The sequence below is a fragment of the Heptranchias perlo genome, chromosome 33 (assembly GCF_035084215.1).
Source record: "Heptranchias perlo isolate sHepPer1 chromosome 33, sHepPer1.hap1, whole genome shotgun sequence".
Taxonomy (NCBI): Eukaryota; Metazoa; Chordata; class Chondrichthyes; order Hexanchiformes; family Hexanchidae; genus Heptranchias; species Heptranchias perlo.
In genome coordinates, this window is record NC_090357.1 from 251,963 (window position 1) to 270,291 (window position 18,329).

An 18,329-nucleotide genomic window follows, 5' to 3' on the forward strand; every position below is an offset into this window, starting at 1 on the left:
ATGCCATATAATGATCTGCAGAATGGTAGCAATAAAGCTCTGGGAACATGGGAACAGGAGTAGGCCATTTAGCCCTTTGAGCCTGTTCCGTCATTCAATTAGATCATGGCTGATCTGTGACCTAACTCCATACACCTGCCTTAGCCCTATATCCCTTAATTGCGTATAGAAGTGTTTCCTAAGTTCACTCCTGAAAGTCCTGTCTCTAATTTTTAGGCTATGTTCCCTAGTCCTGGGCTCCCCAACCAGCGGAAATAGTTTCTCTCTTTCTACCCTTTCAGTTCCCCTTAATATCTTGAAAACTTCAATCAAGTCACCCCTTAATTGTCTAAATTCCAGGCAATACAACCCAGTTTGTGTAATCTCTCCTTGTAATTTAACCCTTGGAGTCCAGGTATCATTCTAGTAAATCTACAAATCTACACTGCATTCCCTCCAAGGTCAGTATATCCTTTCTAAGGTGCAGTGCCCAGAACTGAACACAGTACTCCAGGTGTGGCCTAACCAGGGTTTTGTATAGCTGAAGCATAACTTCTATCCCCTTGTATTCTAGTCCTCTAGATATAAAGGCTAGCTTTCTATTAGCCTTTCTGATTATTTTCTGTAACTGTCCATGACATTTTAATGATTTATGTACATGGACCCCTAAGTCCCTTTGGACCCTCCACTGTTTCGAGCTTTTCACCATTTAGAAAGTACCCTGATCTATCCTTTTTAGGTCCAAAGTGGATGACCTCACACTTGCCTACATTGAAATCCATTTGCCACAGTTTTGCCCATTCACTTAATCTATTAGTATCTCCCCGTATCAAAAGCAAAATACTGCGGATGCTGGGAACCTGAAATAAAAACAGAAAATGCTGGAACTACACAACAAGTCAGGTAGCATCTGTGGAGAAAGAAACAGAGTTAACATTTCAGTTCTGACGAAGGGTCATCGACCTGAAACTTTAACTCTATTTTTTCTCCACAGATGCTGCCTGACCTGCTGAGTATTTCTAGCATTTTCTATTTTTATTTAATATCTCTCTGTAATTTTATGCTGCCTATCTTTGTGTCATCAGCAAACTTGGATATGAGGCTCTCTATCCCGTCATCTAAGTCGTTAATAAATGCAGTGAATAGTTGAGGCCCCAACACAGAACCCTATGGGACTCCACTAGTCACATCCTGCCAATTTGAGTACCTGCCTATTATCCCTACTCTCTGTCTCCTGCCGCTCAGCCAATTTCCTAACCAGGTCAATAATTTGCCTTCAATTCCACAAGCTTCAACTTTAGCTAACAGTCTCTTATGAGACCTCCCTAGGATGGTGTTTGGCTTTTTCCCCATCAAATTTAAACATGTAAATGTTATTTTTAATATCTTAGATAAGGGCGCTATGATTATCTTGATCTCTATCTCTATGTGGCACATTCACCCCATTATAGCTTTTTATGATTTTCCTTGTGAAACATGCACTCTACCTCACTATAGTAATACTTGCCACATGATATTCCCTTGTACTTCAGTTTGTCGTGAAAACCTAACTGATTGTCTAAGGTCCTTCAGGGAGGGATCCTTCCATCCCTGTCCTGTGGATGACATTCAATTCCATCTGAAGTGGCCTAGAAAGCCAAAACAATTGTTTCATGGGAACAGCAACCCTACTTTCTCAGAGCAACAAGGCAGAGGCAATAAATAGAGCCTTACTAGTGTTGCTTACATCTGAGAACAAATTTTTATAAACTTTGAGGGGACAGTCTTTGTCAACTGTAAAACACTACAGCAAAAATAAGACCCATAAACACTGATAGTTTATTACCAAGCAGCCAATAACTCCAAATTCTCCTTTTAGAAATTTTGAGTCTTAGAATTGGTACTGTCAGAGAAATTGTCACACTCATCTGGTATTCTTAGCGTCATAAAGCATTTGTCCATTAATAGAGGGCAAGCTTGTTCCAACAGCAAACATGTCCATTCTCAGGAGGGCAGTGGATTCCTAGATGGGGTGGGAGCAGTTTTCTATTGATCGGATTGTCAGTAACCTGGCCTGGCTCTTTGTCACACTATTGTTTATCAATTATTGCCTGTTGGGAGCATTGCGTGTAACTTGTGTTAAATACTTTATCCGACTTTCTGTTCTTCCCAGATTTCTGTTTGCGAGGAGATGTTGAAAGAGCTGCGGGGCATTGTGTTGTGCCAGGATAGCTTTCAGTCCCGGCGCAAGCGACGCCTGATACCGACCCGTTCCAGTCACACTGAAAGCCCACGTGATGCAAACACCATGAGCCTGAGCAATGGGAAACTGTGTGGTGGCACCGTACCAGACCCCATCTCCCAACGACTGGCACACGAGGCAGCCCTAACAGTCAGAGGCTGCCCCCACATTCGTGTCTGTCCGGAATGTCGCCGATTTCAGGGTTTGAGATCCCGGCCCATGGGATCACCAATACAAAGTGAAGAGAGTCTAGAGTGGGAAAAGGGGGCAACTAACAGCAGTGAGCAGGAACAGTAGGATGATGATAAAAAGAGAATCAACACAAAGGCCACTTTGCTCATGGAAATGTGCACTGCCCTTGGCAGGAAGGGGAAATACCCTTTGTAGTTGGGGGAAGCAAAGTGCAAACCCTGGGCCACAGGTTATGAAACAATGAATGTCCTTTCATCTTACACAAAAAGACAATAACTATGCACAGCGTGGAACTTCTCTCTTGGGTCAGGACAGTGGCAGAATTCCTTCAGTAAATTCTGGTTTAAAAACAAAGTGCCAAATCTCACTTTCCCATTCTCGGAGCAGCAAGGTGTCGAACTTCAAGCTATGCACTTCTGGAAACCTATCCTTAGGCCTGCAGGGTGGATCATTTTTCAACACAAACCAGTGAACTACTGAACAAGTGGAAGAGAGAAAGAACAATTAGTAAAGGTTTCTACTGTAGCACACAGACCTTGTTTGTGTGAAACCCCTTTTATACAAGGCGGGGTGATTGGGAAGGGGGGAAGAGAAATTTTATTCTCTGTACACTGTATAAGCCCCCAACTCTGTTACATCATCCTGTGTGGTATAAATTGGGCTCACATTCTAACCTAATTGCAAATTTGTGAAATGATTCTATGCAATTCCTGTGCTACAAAGATCTGTACATTAAACTTTAATTAAGGATCTGCATTCCATTTCTTTGCCGTTTTTAGAAAAACTTACTTTGCTGTCTCTCGGTTCCACCTTCTGGACAGTGTCTATTATTGTAAAGAAATATGTCACTAAAAGCTATGTTAGTAAAGCATGATGAGGAAGCAGGACCTTTACCTGCTCACAATTATCAAATTAAAACTTGTTGTTTAATGTCACCATTTACTAAGAGAGAGCTGATTCCCTGGGAATTTGTGTTCAACACTGAGGGACTATTTACTGCTCTTCTGACCACACCCAGCCATCTCATGGAGCTAACAGTTGGTTTTGTTATTATTATTATCATTATTTACGAACTTCAAAAGTCCAGAGATTGTTAACTTTAACTTTTAATTATATTATTATTTCAAGCTATTGCAGAATCTTCTTTAATTACTATATTTCAGATTTTATAGAATCTTTGAAAAGATTAATAGAATGATTTTGTTAGAACAGCCTGTTTTGTGCCTATTACTGTCACAGGTTTTCATTATTGAATTATCCGTCTTATTGTCACTGGGCTGGGCTGGGCTGGGGGAGGGGACGTAAGTTAGGGACATGATACTGACCTCACAGTCTCAAGGACGTGTTTCAATCTAGATATGAAAGTCTCTTGTGTCTGAATGTCGTGGAGGTTCTGATGTAAACTAAATTTAGTCTCAATCCAGTTACCAATAGACATCAGCACAGTTTTATATTTCAGCACTAACCTCACTCAGCAAAATGACCAAGACTGAGAGCTAGTGACCTGGAACAGTGCCCTCCTGCTGAGGTAATGATTGAGAATGCATTGCCAGTCTGAGGTAAGGTGACCTCAATATTACACGGAACCCAATATGTGCCTAACCTGACCATCACAAACTGCAGCAGTAAGTATTCTTTTCCTCAGCCATGTCATCTCTTACCTCGTTCAGGAAAATGTAAAAATTAAAAATCTGATCAAGGTTACTACTGTTCCGAAAGAACACAGCAAGTTTTGTAACCTTGTTACAGAATTCTTTCAATCTAAACTGGTTCAGGAAGTATGACGTGTGAACACCTACTCACTGTGTGAAGAATACAGAGATTGAAAACAAACCGCAAGCAAAACTCTTCAAGGGTCACTGTCCCGTTGCTAAGGGTGAAATCTGTGTCAAAGTGATAGCATTTTCAATGCATGGGCTACATCAGAATGATGGTTGCATGAGTGTACTGGCTATAGCAGGAACTGAATCATGGCTTCATCCTGTCCCACTGCACTGCATACTGCAGCTCCAACACAGAAAGAAAGAACTTGCATTTATATAGCACCTTTCACGTTCTTGGGACAATCCAAAGTACTTTACAGCCAATGGATTATTTTTGATATTTGGTCACTGTTGTTTTGTAGGCAAATTCAGCAGCTAATTTGTGCACAGCAAGATTCCACAAACCACACTGAGATAAATGGCCAGATAATCTGTTTTTGGTGGTTTTGGTTGAAGAATAAGTGTGGGCCATGGTACTGGGAGAACTCCCATGCTCTTCTTCAAATAGTGATATGGGATCTTTTACACCCACTTGAGCAGGCAGTGGCCTCGATTGAATGCCTCATCCAAGAGATGGCACCTCCAACAATACAGTATTCCCTCACCACGACATCAAAGTGTCAGCCTGGATTACGTACTCAAGGCCTGGAGTGTGGCTTGCACCCACAACCTTCTGAGTTAAAGGTGAGAGTGCTACCACTGAGCCAAGGCTGACACTACAAATATCCCACCAGAGCAGCTAACAAGTATTCTTATTAAATTAGCAATTCTATTTTTTAACTATTGGACTAAGAATGGAAACAATCCAGGGGTAAGTGCAGCACAATCTGGTTTAACATTTCATTCCCATGCTGCTTTTGTGTCACTGTCCCTAGAAGCTGGTCAGACACTGCAAATTGATGCCAGGCCACAAGATGAGTATAATTGTACGTGAAAATCATTTATAATGATTTCAGTATGAGTAAACTGGGAGATACATGGACACAAGCTATTGTAATATAGTAACATTAACATAGACATAAGCTCTAGCAACATAGTAACATTAACATAGACACACGTGTTGTAACATCATTACAGGGCTAAGGGAAAAGGGCAGGGGAGTGGGACTAATTGGATAGCTCTACCAAAGAGCCAGCACAGGCATGATGGGCCAAATGGCCTCCTTCTGTGCTGTATCCTACTATGGTACTAAGTCCATTTAATGTGATCCAGTCCAGGGACAAGTCCGTATAATGTGACCCAGTCCAGGAGTCAGTTTGTGGTCATAAGAACATAAGAAATAGGAGCAGGAGTATGCCTTACGGCCCCGCGAGCCTGCTCCGCCATTCAATAAGATCATGGCTGATCTTTGACCTCAACTCCACTTTCCTGTCCAATCCCCATATCCCTTGATTCCCAAAGCGTCCAAAAATCTTTCAATCTCGGCCTTGAATATACTCAATGACTCAGCATCCACAGTCTTCTGGGGTAGAGAATTCCAAAGATTCACAACCCTCTGAGTGAAGAAATTCCTCCTCATCTCAGTCCTAAATGTCCGATCCCTTACCCTGAGACTATGCCCCCTAGTTCTAGACTCTCCAGCCAGGGGAAGCAGCCTCTCAGCTCCTGTCAAGCCTTCTAAGACTCTTATATGTTTCAATGAGATCACCTCTCATTCTTCTAAACTCCAGGGAGTATAGGCCCATTCTACTCAATCTCTCCTCATAGAACAACCCTCTCATCCCAGGAATCAATCTAGTGAACCTTTGTTGCACTGCCTCTAAGGCAAGTATATCCTTCATAGAATCATAGAAATTTACGGCACAGAAGGAGGCGATTCAGCTCATCGTGTCTGTGCCGGCTGATAAAGAGCTATCCAGCCTAATCCCACATTCCAGCTCTTGGCCCTACCCTTGTAGGTTACGGGATTCAAGTGCATATCCAAGCACTTTTTAAATGAGTTGAGGGTTTCTGCCTCTACCACCCTTTCAGGCAGTGAGTTCCAGACCCCCACCACTCTCTGGGTGAAAACATTTCTCCTCAACTCCCCTGTAATCCTCCCTTAGGTAAGGAGACCAGGTGTGGTCTCACCAAAGCCCTGTACAATTGCAGCAAGACTTCCTTACTCTTATACTCCAACCCCCTTGCAATAAAGGCCAATATTTACCTTTCTAATTGCTTGCTGTACTTGCATGTTAACTTTCTGTGTTTCGTGTACAAGGACACCCAAATTCCTCTGAACACCAACATTTAATAGTTTTTCATCATTTAAAAATTATTTAAAATTTTTCTAATCTTCCTACCAAAATGAATAACTTCACATTTCCCCACATTATACTCCATCTGCCACCTTCTTGCCCACTCACTTAACCTGTCTATATTCCTTTGCAGACTCTTTGTGTTCTCCTCATAGCTTACTTTTCCACCTAGCTTTGTATCATCAGCAACCTTGGATATATCACACTCGGTCCCTTCATTTAAGTCATTAATATAGATTGTAAATAGCTGAGGCCCCAGCACTGATCCTTGCGGCACCCCACTAGTTACAGCCTGCCAACCCGAGAATGATCCATTTATTCCTACTCTCTGTTTTCTGTCCATTAACCAATCCTCTATCCATGCTCCGACCCCATGAGCCCTTATCTTGTGTAACAACCTTTTGTTTGGCATCTTATCGAATACCTTTTGAAAATCCAAATATACTACATCCACTGGTTCCCCTTTATCTACCCTGCTAGTTACAGCCTCAAAAAGCTCCATTGATTTGTCAAACATGATTTCCCTTTCATAAAAAACCATATTGACTTTGCCTAATCATATTATGATTTTCTAAGTGCTCCATTACCACATCTAATAATAGATTTCAGCATTTTCCTGACTACTGATGTCAGGCTAACTGGCCTGTAGTTCCCTGTTTTCTCTCTCCATCCTTTCTTGAATAACAAAGTTACATTTGCTACCTTCCAATCCACTGGGACCGTTCTAGAATCTAGGGAATTTTGTAAGATCACAACCAATGCATCCACTATCTCTGCAGTTACCTCTTTTAAAACCCTAGGATGTAGGCCATCAGGTCCAGGGGATTTGTCGGCTTTTAGTCCAAATAATTTCTCCAGTATTTTTTCTTTACTAATATTAAATATTTTAAGCTCCTCACTCTCATTAGACCCTTGGTTCCCCACTATTTCTGGTATGTTTTTTGTGTCTTCTACTGTGAAGACAGATACAAAACATTTGTTTAATGTCTCTGCCATTTCCTTATTCCCCATTATAATTTCTCCTATCCCAGCCTCTAAGGGACCAACGTTTACTTTTGCTAATCTCTTCCTTTTTACACACTTGTACACACTTTACACACTCCCACAATCTGTTTTTATATTTCTTGCTAGTTTTCTCTCATATTCTATTTTCTCCCTCTTTATCAAATTTTTGGTCATTCTTTGCTGGTTTCTAAAACTCTCCCAATCCTCAGGCTTACTATTCTTCTTAGCAACATTATAAGCCTCTTTTAATCTAATACTATCCTTAACTTCTTTAGTAGCCCATGGCTGGATCACTTTTCCCATGGGGTTTTTATTCCTCAAGGGAATGTATATTCATTCAGAATTATGAAATATTTCTTTAAATGTTCACCGTTACTTATCTACCATCATATCTTTTAATCTAATTTCCCAATCAACCATAGCAAACTTGTCTCTCGTACCTATGTAATTGGCTTTGTTTGAGTTTAAGACTCTAGTTTTGGACTTATGAACATCACACTCGAATTCAATATGAAATTCTATCATATTATGATCACTCTTCCCCAGAGGATCCCTTACTATGAGATTATTAATTACCCCTGTCTCATTACACAAGACAAGATCTAAAATGGCCTGTTCCCTGATTGGTTTCACTACGTATTGTTCTAGGAAACAGTCTCGAATGCATTCCATGAATTCGTCCTCCAAACTACTTTGGCCAATTTGATTTGTCCAGTCTATATGAAGATTAAATTCTCCCATGCATTACCTTCGTTACAAGTGCTTTATTTTTTTTGATTAATACTCTGTCCAACAGTATGACTGAACCCTCCCCCCAACTCCCTTTTTAATTTAAAGCCCTAAAGGTCAGTCCATGGACAATGTGACCCATTCCAGGGCCAGTCTGTGGACAATGTGGCCCATTGCAAGGCTAGTTTGTGGACAATGTGATCCATTCCAAGGTCAGTCTAAGGACAATTTGACCCATTCCAGTATCAGTCCATGGACAATTTGACCCATTCCAGGGCCAGTCTGTGGACAATGTGGCCCATTCCTAGGTCAGTCTGTGAACAATGTGACCCATTCCAAGGTCAGTCCATTGGTACTGTAATATATTCTAGTCTGTTCTAGGGATCAGTCCACGTATAAAATAACTGGATGAGAGCCAGACTCTGTGTAATGTAACCGGTTACCAAGCGTCTGTCCTTGTATAATGTGACCCATTCTAGGACTCAGTCAACACATAGTGTGACCAGTTCCTGGGGACAGTCCCTGTTAATGTGACTGGATCCAGGGGTTAGTCCCCATTAATGTGACCGGTTGTGTGGTCAATGGCCCTTAATGTGACCGGTTGTGGGGTCAGTCCCCGTTAATGTGACCGGTTGTGGGGTCAGTCCCCATTAATATGATCGGTTGTGGAGTCAGTGGCCGTTAATGTGACCGGTTGTGGAGTCAGTCCCCGCTAATGTGACCAGTTGTGGGGTCAGTCCCCGTTAATGTGACCGGTTGTGGGGTCAGTCCCCGTTAATGTGACCGGTTGTGGGGTCAGTCCCCGTTAATGTGACCGGTTGTGGAGTCAGTCCCCGCTAATGTGACCAGTTGTGGGGTCAGTCCCCGTTAATGTGACCGGTTGTGGGGTCAGTCCCCGTTAATGTGACCGGTTGTGGGGTCAGTCCCCGTTAATGTGACCGGTTGTGGGGTCATTCCCCGTTAATGTGACCGGTTGTGGGGTCAGTCCCCGCTAATGTGCCCAGTTGTGGGGTCAGTCCCCGTAAATGTGACCGGTTGTGGGGTCAGTCCCCACTAATGTGACCGGTTGTGGGGTCAGTCCCCGCTAATGTGACCGGTTGTGGGGTCAGTCCCCGCTAATGTGACCGGTTGTGGGGTCAGTCCCCGCTAATGTGACCGGTTGTGGGTTCGGTGAGCGCGGTCTCTATGGCGGGGACGATTTAATGGAGCGAGGCTCACACCCTGCTGTGTGCCGGCGCTTTCAGTCAGACCTGACTCCTCGGTCCGGTCTGTCCACCTCCTGCGGCCTTGGCTCTGGGCTGCTTGTTGGCGGCACGGGGGCAGAGCTGTCCGGTCTCTGTTGCCATGGAAACGAGGTGAAGGCGGGGCCCGGGAGAGGGGGCGGGGCCCGGGAGAGGGGGCGGGGCTGGAGGTCAGTCACGTGTTGTCGCTGTTTACGCGGGTCACGTGTCCCAAAATTCGTTGTGACGTCAGTCTATCCTAGCAATTACGAAGCGCGCTCCTGCGGCCGGTGTTGGCAGGAAAAGAAACCGGGGCCGAGGGCGGGTGAGTCCGCGGCTCGCACCGGGGCCGAGGGCAGAGCGGCGCCGGCTCCCTGGCGCATGGGCAGAGTGGGGCGCCTTGGCCGATGCGGGCTGTTGCCATGGCGGGGTATTGCGGTTACCGGGTCCGGGGATAGCAAAGCCTCCGCCAAAGGCTAGAGCAGCGCGACGGAGTCCTCTTGGGGCTTGGGCAGAGGCCGCTGGAGAGCAGAGCAGGAGGTTAGGGGAGGCCGAGTTTGGGACGAAAGCTTGGAGTTTGTGTGGAAGCGAAGGCCGAGTCCTGGGACTGAGAGGCCCGGGACGGTGAGGTGCCCGGGGTTGGTGGTTTGGGGGGCGCGGCCGGGGATGGTGGTTTGGGGGTGCGCGGGCCCGGGGTTGGTGGTTTGGGGCGGTGGCGGGGGTGCGCGGCCGGAGGGTGGGGTGCGCGGCCGGGGATGGTGGTTTGGGGGCGCGCGGGCCCGGGGTTGGTGGTTTGGGGGCGCGCGGGCCCGGGGTTGGTGGTTTGGGGGCGCGCGGGCCCGGGGTTGGTGGTTTGGGGGCGCGCGGGCCCGGGGTTGGTGGTTTGGGGGCGCGCGGGCCCGGGGTTGGTGGTTTGGGGGCGCGCGGGCCCGGGGTTGGTGGTTTGGGGGCGCGCGGGCCCGGGGTTGGTGGTTTGGGGGCGCGCGGGCCCGGGGTTGGTGGTTTGGGGGCGCGCGGGCCCGGGGTTGGTGGTTTGGGGGCGCGCGGGCCCGGGGTTGGTGGTTTGGGGGCGCGCGGGCCCGGGGTTGGTGGTTTGGGGGCGCGCGGGCCCGGGGTTGGTGGTTTGGGGGCGCGCGGGCCCGGGGTTGGTGGTTTGGGGGCGCGCGGGCCCGGGGTTGGTGGTTTGGGGGCGCGCGGGCCCGGGGTTGGTGGTTTGGGGGCGCGCGGGCCCGGGGTTGGTGGTTTGGGGGCGCGCGGGCCCGGGGTTGGTGGTTTGGGGGCGCGCGGGCCCGGGGTTGGTGGTTTGGGGGCGCGCGGGCCCGGGGTTGGTGGTTTGGGGGCGCGCGGGCCCGGGGTTGGTGGTTTGGGGGCGCGCGGGCCCGGGGTTGGTGGTTTGGGGGCGCGCGGGCCCGGGGTTGGTGGTTTGGGGGCGCGCGGGCCCGGGGTTGGTGGTTTGGGGGCGCGCGGGCCCGGGGTTGGTGGTTTGGGGGCGCGCGGGCCCGGGGTTGGTGGTTTGGGGGCGCGCGGGCCCGGGGTTGGTGGTTTGGGGGCGCGCGGGCCCGGGGTTGGTGGTTTGGGGGCGCGCGGGCCCGGGGTTGGTGGTTTGGGGGCGCGCGGGCCCGGGGTTGGTGGTTTGGGGGCGCGCGGGCCCGGGGTTGGTGGTTTGGGGGCGCGCGGGCCCGGGGTTGGTGGTTTGGGGGCGCGCGGGCCCGGGGTTGGTGGTTTGGGGGCGCGCGGGCCCGGGGTTGGTGGTTTGGGGGCGCGCGGGCCCGGGGTTGGTGGTTTGGGGGCGCGCGGGCCCGGGGTTGGTGGTTTGGGGGCGCGCGGGCCCGGGGTTGGTGGTTTGGGGGCGCGCGGGCCCGGGGTTGGTGGTTTGGGGGCGCGCGGGCCCGGGGTTGGTGGTTTGGGGGCGCGCGGGCCCGGGGTTGGTGGTTTGGGGGCGCGCGGGCCCGGGGTTGGTGGTTTGGGGGCGCGCGGGCCCGGGGTTGGTGGTTTGGGGGCGCGCGGGCCCGGGGTTGGTGGTTTGGGGGCGCGCGGGCCCGGGGTTGGTGGTTTGGGGGCGCGCGGGCCCGGGGTTGGTGGTTTGGGGGCGCGCGGGCCCGGGGTTGGTGGTTTGGGGGCGCGCGGGCCCGGGGTTGGTGGTTTGGGGGCGCGCGGGCCCGGGGTTGGTGGTTTGGGGGCGCGCGGGCCCGGGGTTGGTGGTTTGGGGGCGCGCGGGCCCGGGGTTGGTGGTTTGGGGGCGCGCGGGCCCGGGGTTGGTGGTTTGGGGGCGCGCGGGCCCGGGGTTGGTGGTTTGGGGGCGCGCGGGCCCGGGGTTGGTGGTTTGGGGGCGCGCGGGCCCGGGGTTGGTGGTTTGGGGGCGCGCGGGCCCGGGGTTGGTGGTTTGGGGGCGCGCGGGCCCGGGGTTGGTGGTTTGGGGGCGCGCGGGCCCGGGGTTGGTGGTTTGGGGGCGCGCGGGCCCGGGGTTGGTGGTTTGGGGGCGCGCGGGCCCGGGGTTGGTGGTTTGGGGGCGCGCGGGCCCGGGGTTGGTGGTTTGGGGGCGCGCGGGCCCGGGGTTGGTGGTTTGGGGGCGCGCGGGCCCGGGGTTGGTGGTTTGGGGGCGCGCGGGCCCGGGGTTGGTGGTTTGGGGGCGCGCGGGCCCGGGGTTGGTGGTTTGGGGGCGCGCGGGCCCGGGGTTGGTGGTTTGGGGGCGCGCGGGCCCGGGGTTGGTGGTTTGGGGGCGCGCGGGCCCGGGGTTGGTGGTTTGGGGGCGCGCGGGCCCGGGGTTGGTGGTTTGGGGGCGCGCGGGCCCGGGGTTGGTGGTTTGGGGGCGCGCGGGCCCGGGGTTGGTGGTTTGGGGGCGCGCGGGCCCGGGGTTGGTGGTTTGGGGGCGCGCGGGCCCGGGGTTGGTGGTTTGGGGGCGCGCGGGCCCGGGGTTGGTGGTTTGGGGGCGCGCGGGCCCGGGGTTGGTGGTTTGGGGGCGCGCGGGCCCGGGGTTGGTGGTTTGGGGGCGCGCGGGCCCGGGGTTGGTGGTTTGGGGGCGCGCGGGCCCGGGGTTGGTGGTTTGGGGGCGCGCGGGCCCGGGGTTGGTGGTTTGGGGGCGCGCGGCCGGGGTTGGTGGTTTGGGGGCGCGCGGGCCCGGGGTTGGTGGTTTGGGGGCGCGCGGGCCCGGGGTTGGTGGTTTGGGGGCGCGCGGGCCCGGGGTTGGTGGTTTGGGGCGGTGGCGGGGGTGCGCGGCCGGAGGGTGGGGTGCGCGGCCGGGGTTGGTGGTTTGGGGGCGCGCGGGCCCGGGGTTGGTGGTTTGGGGCGGTGGCGGGGGTGCGCGGCCGGAGGGTGGGGTGCGCGGCCGGGGTTGGTGACCTGGTCAAACCCTTTCTGAAAGTCCAGGTAGACAATGTTGTTGGATTTCTCTCATCCGTTATCTTAGTGACTGGCTCAAAAAACTCTGTCAAATTTATAGGGCACGACCTATTTTTTTTCAGAAGCCTTGTTGTGAATTTCTAATGGTTAGACCATAAGAGATAGGAGCAGGAGTAGGCTATTCGGCCCCTCGAGCTGCTCCACCATCAGTGAAATCATGGCTGATCTGATTTTTATCTCAACTCCACTTTCCTGCCTTTGACTCCCTTGCGGATCAAAAGTTTGTCCAACTCAGCCTTGAATGTATTCAATTACTCTGCCTCCACAGCTTTCTGGGGTAAAGAATTCCAAAGATTCACAACCCTTTGGGAGAAGAAATTCCATCACATTTCCGTCTTAAACTGGTGACCTCTTATTCTGAGACTGCTTTTATACTCCATCCCCCTACAAATAAAGGCCAATATTCCGTTTGCCTTCTGGATTACTTGCTGCACCTGTATGTTGACTTTTTGTGTTTCCTGTATGAGGACACCCAGATCCCTCTGAACTGTAGCATTTTGTAGTATTTCTCCATTCAAATAATATTTTGCTTTTTTATTTTTCCTCCCAAAGTGGATGACTTCACATTTTCCCATCTTATATTCCATCTGCCATATTTTTGCCCATTCACTTAACCTGTCAGTATCCCTTTGCAGACACTGTGTCCTCATCGCAACTTGCTTTTCCACCTATCTTTGTATCATCAGCAAATTTGGCCACAAGACATTCTGTTCCTTCATCCAAGTCATTGATATATATTGTAAATAGTTGAGTCCCCAGCACTGAGCCCTGCGGCACCCCACTAGTTACAGATTACAGATTTTGAAAATGACCCTTTTATCCCGACTCTTTGTTTTCTGTTAGTTAGTCAATCCTCTATCCATGCCAGTATATTACCCCCAACACCATGAGCTCTTGTGCAGTAATCTTTTATGTGGCACCTTATCGAATGCCTTTTGGAAATCCAAATATACTGCATCCATTGGTTCCCTTTTATCCACCCTGCCTGTTACTTCCTCAAAGAACTCTAATAAATGTCAGACAGGATTTCCCCTTCATAAAACCATGTTGACTGTCCCTGATTCTATTATGAGTCTCCAAATGTCCTGCTCCTACTTCCTTAATAATGGATTCTAGCATTTTCCCAATGACAGATGTTAGGCCAACTGGTCTATAGTTACCTGCTTTCTGTCTCACTCCCTTCTTGAATAGGGGTGTTACATTTGCGGTTTTCCAATCCGCTGGGACTTTTCCTTTCCCAGTGATCATAAAGTGCATCTCTTACGATCCCTTCTAGTGTCTTCCCGATAATGGATGTCAGGCTGATAGGCCTGTAGTCCCCTGGCTTTCATTTGTCCCCTTTTTTTGAAAATAAGAACGACGTGAGCTAGCTTCCAGTCTAAGGGAACTATCCCTGACTCTGTTGAACTAATAAAGCTATGGGTAAGGGGCTCACAGAGCACCTATAATAGTATCATAGGTGCAGCCTAGGAGGAGGCTATATGGCCCATTGTGCCTGTGCTGGCTCTTTGAAAGAACTATCCAATTAGTCCTATTCCCCTGCTCTTTCCCAATAGCCCTGTAATTTCTTTCCCTTTTGAAAGTTATTATTGAATCTCTGCTCAACCTTCTCTGTTCCAAGGAGTACAGCTTCTCCAGTCTCTCCACATAACTGAAGTCCCTCATCCCTGGCACCATTCTAGTAAATCTCCTCTGCACCCTCTAAGGCCCTGCTATCCTTCCTAAAGCGTGGTGCCCAGAATTGAACCCAGTACTCCAGCTGAGGCCTAACCATTGTTTTATAAGGTTTAGCATAACTTCCTTGCTTTTGTACTCTGTGCCTGTATTTATAAAGCCAAGGATCCCGTATGCTTTTTACGAACATACGAATTAAGAGCAGGAGTAGGCCATTCTGCCCCTCGAGACTGCTCTGCCATTTGATAAGATTATGGCTGATCTGATTGTGACCTCAACCCTACTTTCCCTACTACCTACTATTAACCTTTGACTCCCTTGTTAATCAGGAATCTACCTAACTCAGCCTTAAAAATATTCAATGACCCTGCCTCCACCGCTCTTTGGGAAGGGAGTTCCACAAACTCACAACCCTCTGAGAAAAAATTCTCCTCATCTCTGTCTTAAATGGGAGACCCCTTTATTTGAACTGTGGCCCCTAGTTCTAGTCTCTCCCACAAGGGGAAACATCCTCTCAGCATCTACCCCTTCAAGTCCCCTCAGGATCTTATGTTTCAATAAGATCACCTCTCATTCTTTTAAACTCCAGTGTATACAAGCCCAACTTGTCCAACCTTTCCTCATAAGATAACCCCCCCCCACATCCCAGGAATCAGTCGAGTGAACCTTCTCTGAACAAAGCAATTATGTTCTTTCTTAAATAAGGAGACCAAAACTGCACACGGTATTCTAGATGTGGTCTTACTAATGCCCAGTACAACTAGTAAAACATCTCTACTTTTATATTCCATTCCCCTTGCAATAAATGACAACATTCCATTTGCCTTCCTAATCACTTGCTGTACCTGCAGACTAACTTTGTGATTCATCTATTCCTCCTGCCAAAGTGGACAAGTTCACATTTTCCCACATTATACTCCATCTGCCAAATTTTTGCCCACTCATTTAACCTATCTATATCCCTTTGCAGACTCCTTCTGTCCTCTTCACAACTTACTTCCCTACCTACCTTCGTGTCAACAGCAAATTTAGCAACCATACATTCGGTCCCTTCATCCACGTCATTGATATAGGTTGTAAATAGTTGAGGCCCAAGCACTGATCCCCTGTGGCACTCCACTCGTTACATCTTGCCAACCTGAAAATGACCCATTTATGCCTACTCTGTTTCCTGTTAACTAACCAATCCTTTATCCATGCAAATATGTTACCGCCTACACCATTTTAACTCATGGTGTAGGGGGTAACATTATTTTGTGTAGTAGCCTTTGATGTGGCACGTTGTCAAAAGCCTTCTGGAAATCCAAGTACATCACATCCACAGGAACCCCTTTATTCATGTTGCTTGTTACTTCCTCAAAGAACTCTAATAAATTAGTCAAACACGATTTCCCTTTCACAAAGCCGTGTTGACTCTGCCTGATTGCATTGAGATTTTCTAAGTGCCCTGCTATAACCTTCTTAATAATAGATTCTAGCATTTTCCCTATGACCGATGTTAAGCTAACTGGTCTGTAGTTTCCTGCTCTGTCTCTCTCCTTTCTTGATTAGAAGAGTTACATTTGTTATTTTCCAATCTGATGGGACCCTTCCAGAATCTAGGGAATTTTGGAAAGTTAATACCAATGCATCTACTACCTTTTAAAGCCATTTCTTTTAAGACTTTAGGACAAAGTCCATCAGGACCTGGATATTTGTCAGCTTTTAGTTCTAAATTTTTTTCAGAACCCTTTCCCTGGTGATTGTAAATGTTTTAAGTTCCTCCCTCCCTTTCACCTCTTGATTCACAATTATTTCTGGCATGTTATTTGTATCCTCTACAGTGAAGACGGATGCAAAATATCTGTTCAATTCATCCGCCATTTCCTTATTCTCCATTATTAATTCCCCAGACACACTCTAGAGGACCAACGCTCACTTTACTTACTCTTTTCCTTTTTAAATACCTGTAGAAACTCTTACTATCTTTTTATGTTTCTAGCTAGCTTTCTCCCTCCTTATTATTCTTTTAGTCATTATTTGCTGTTTTTTATATTCTGTCCAATCTTCTGACCTGCTACTAATCTTTGCGGAATTGTATGCTTTTTCTTTCAATTTGATACTATCTTTAATTTCTTTAGTTAGCCACAGATGGTGCGTCCTTCCCCTAGAGTCTTTCTCACTGGAATGTATCTTTGCTGAGTGTTATGAAATATCTCTTTAAATGTCTGCCACTGCATCTCTACTGACCTATCCCTTAACCTAATTTCCGAGTTCATTTTAGCCAGCTTCTTCATGCCCTCATAATTGCCCTTATTTACGTTTAAAATATTAGTCTTAGACTTACTCTTCTCTCCCTCACTTGAATGTGAAATTGAATCACATTGTGATCATTGCTGCTAGAGGCTCCTTTACAATGAGGTCATTAATTAATCCTGTCTCATTACACATACCAGATTTGGAATAGCCTGCTCTGGTTCTAGAACATGCAGCTCTAAGAAACTGTCCCAAAAGCACTCTAAGCACTCATCTTCCAGGCTACCTTTGCCAATCAGATTCTTCCAATCTATTTGTAGATTAAAATCACCCATGATTATCACTGTTCCTTTCTCACAAACTCCCATTATTTCTTCCTGTGTACCCTGTCCTATAGTGTGGTTACTGTTAGGGGGCTTATATACTACACCCACAAGTGATTTCTTATCTCTACCAAAACTGATTCTCCCTGTTGGTCTTTAGAACTAGGGTAATTTCTCTATTATACTCATGTCATCCTTAATTAAGAACTACCCCTCCACCTTTTCCTAGCTTCCTGTCCTTCCAAAATGTCAAGTAGCCTTGAATATTCAAATTCCAGCCTTTGTCACCCTGCAGCCATGTCTCTGTAATGGCTATCAGATCGTACATCTTTATTTCTATTTGAGCTGTCAATTCATCCATTTTGTTACGAATGCTACGCGCATTCAGATACAAAGCCTTTAGTGTTTTTTTACTATTTTTGCAACCTCTAGCCTTATCTGCTGGCGCACTCTTAAGTTTGCATGCTCTGTCCCTTCCTGCCACTCTCATTATCATTTCCCTTATTGCTACCTTGCTCTCTTGTCTTCTTTCTTTAATTTATCACATCTTCCCTTACTTGATCCCTTGCCCCCATTATTTAGTTTAAAGCCCTCTCCACTGCCCTAGTTATACCATTTTTAACAAACTTCTCAACTTGTCCTGCCACCTTCAAAGATTTGTGTATGTGCACCCCCAGGTCTCTGTTCCTGCTCCCCATTTAAAATTGTAACATTTAGTTAATATTGCATCTCCTCATTCTTCCGACTAAAATGCATCACTTTGCTGCATTAAATTTCATCTGCCTATTTCACTAGTCTGTCTATGTCCTCCTGAAGTCTGTTACTATCCTCCACATTCTTTACTATATTTCCGAGTTTGTCATCTGCAGACTTTGAAATTATACTCTCTATACCCAAGTCCAGGTCATTAATTTATATCAAGAGCAATGGTCCTAATACTGACGCTTGGGGAACACCACTGTATGCTTCCCTCCTGTCTGAAAAACAATTGTTCACCACTACTCTACTTTCTGTCCCCTACCCAATTTTGTATCCATGCTGCCACTGTCCCTTTCATCCCATGGGCTTTAATTTTGCTAACGAATGCTTATGACACAAGACTTGGAAGTGTAGTGAGAAGGATAGTGATAGACTTCAAGAAGATATAGACAGGCTGGTGGCATGGGTGGATATGAGGCAAATGAAATTTAATGCAGAAAAATGCGAAGTGATTCATTTCGGTAGGAAGAACGAGGAGAGGCAATATAAACTAGAGGGCACAACTCTAAAGGAGGTACAGGAACAGAGAGATCTGTGGGTATATGTGCACAAATCGTTGAAGGCGGCAGGGCAGGTTGAGAAAGCGGTTTAAA

At 48.4% G+C, this 18,329-nt stretch overlaps 2 protein-coding genes across 3 annotated transcripts in view; both read left to right on the plus strand.

Annotated features, from left to right (window-relative positions):
* Nucleotides 1-3,134, plus strand: part of grik4 (glutamate receptor, ionotropic, kainate 4) — a 137,146-nt gene extending 134,012 nt beyond the window's left edge. Inside the window, exon 18 of the mRNA XM_067970798.1 lies at nt 2,132-3,134. Within this exon, the coding sequence (XP_067826899.1) occupies nt 2,132-2,497 (366 nt within the window). The 3' untranslated portion in view covers nt 2,498-3,134. The remainder of the gene's footprint in view (nt 1-2,131) is intronic.
* Nucleotides 3,135-9,594: 6,460 nt separating this feature from the next.
* tbcelb (tubulin folding cofactor E-like b) overlaps nt 9,595-18,329 on the plus strand; it is a 66,996-nt gene continuing 58,261 nt past the window's right edge. Inside the window, exon 1 of one of the 2 annotated variants that reach the window (XM_067970800.1) lies at nt 9,595-9,671. The gene's annotated coding sequence lies outside the window, so the exon portion shown is untranslated. The other variant, XM_067970799.1, reaches the window with a different exon arrangement.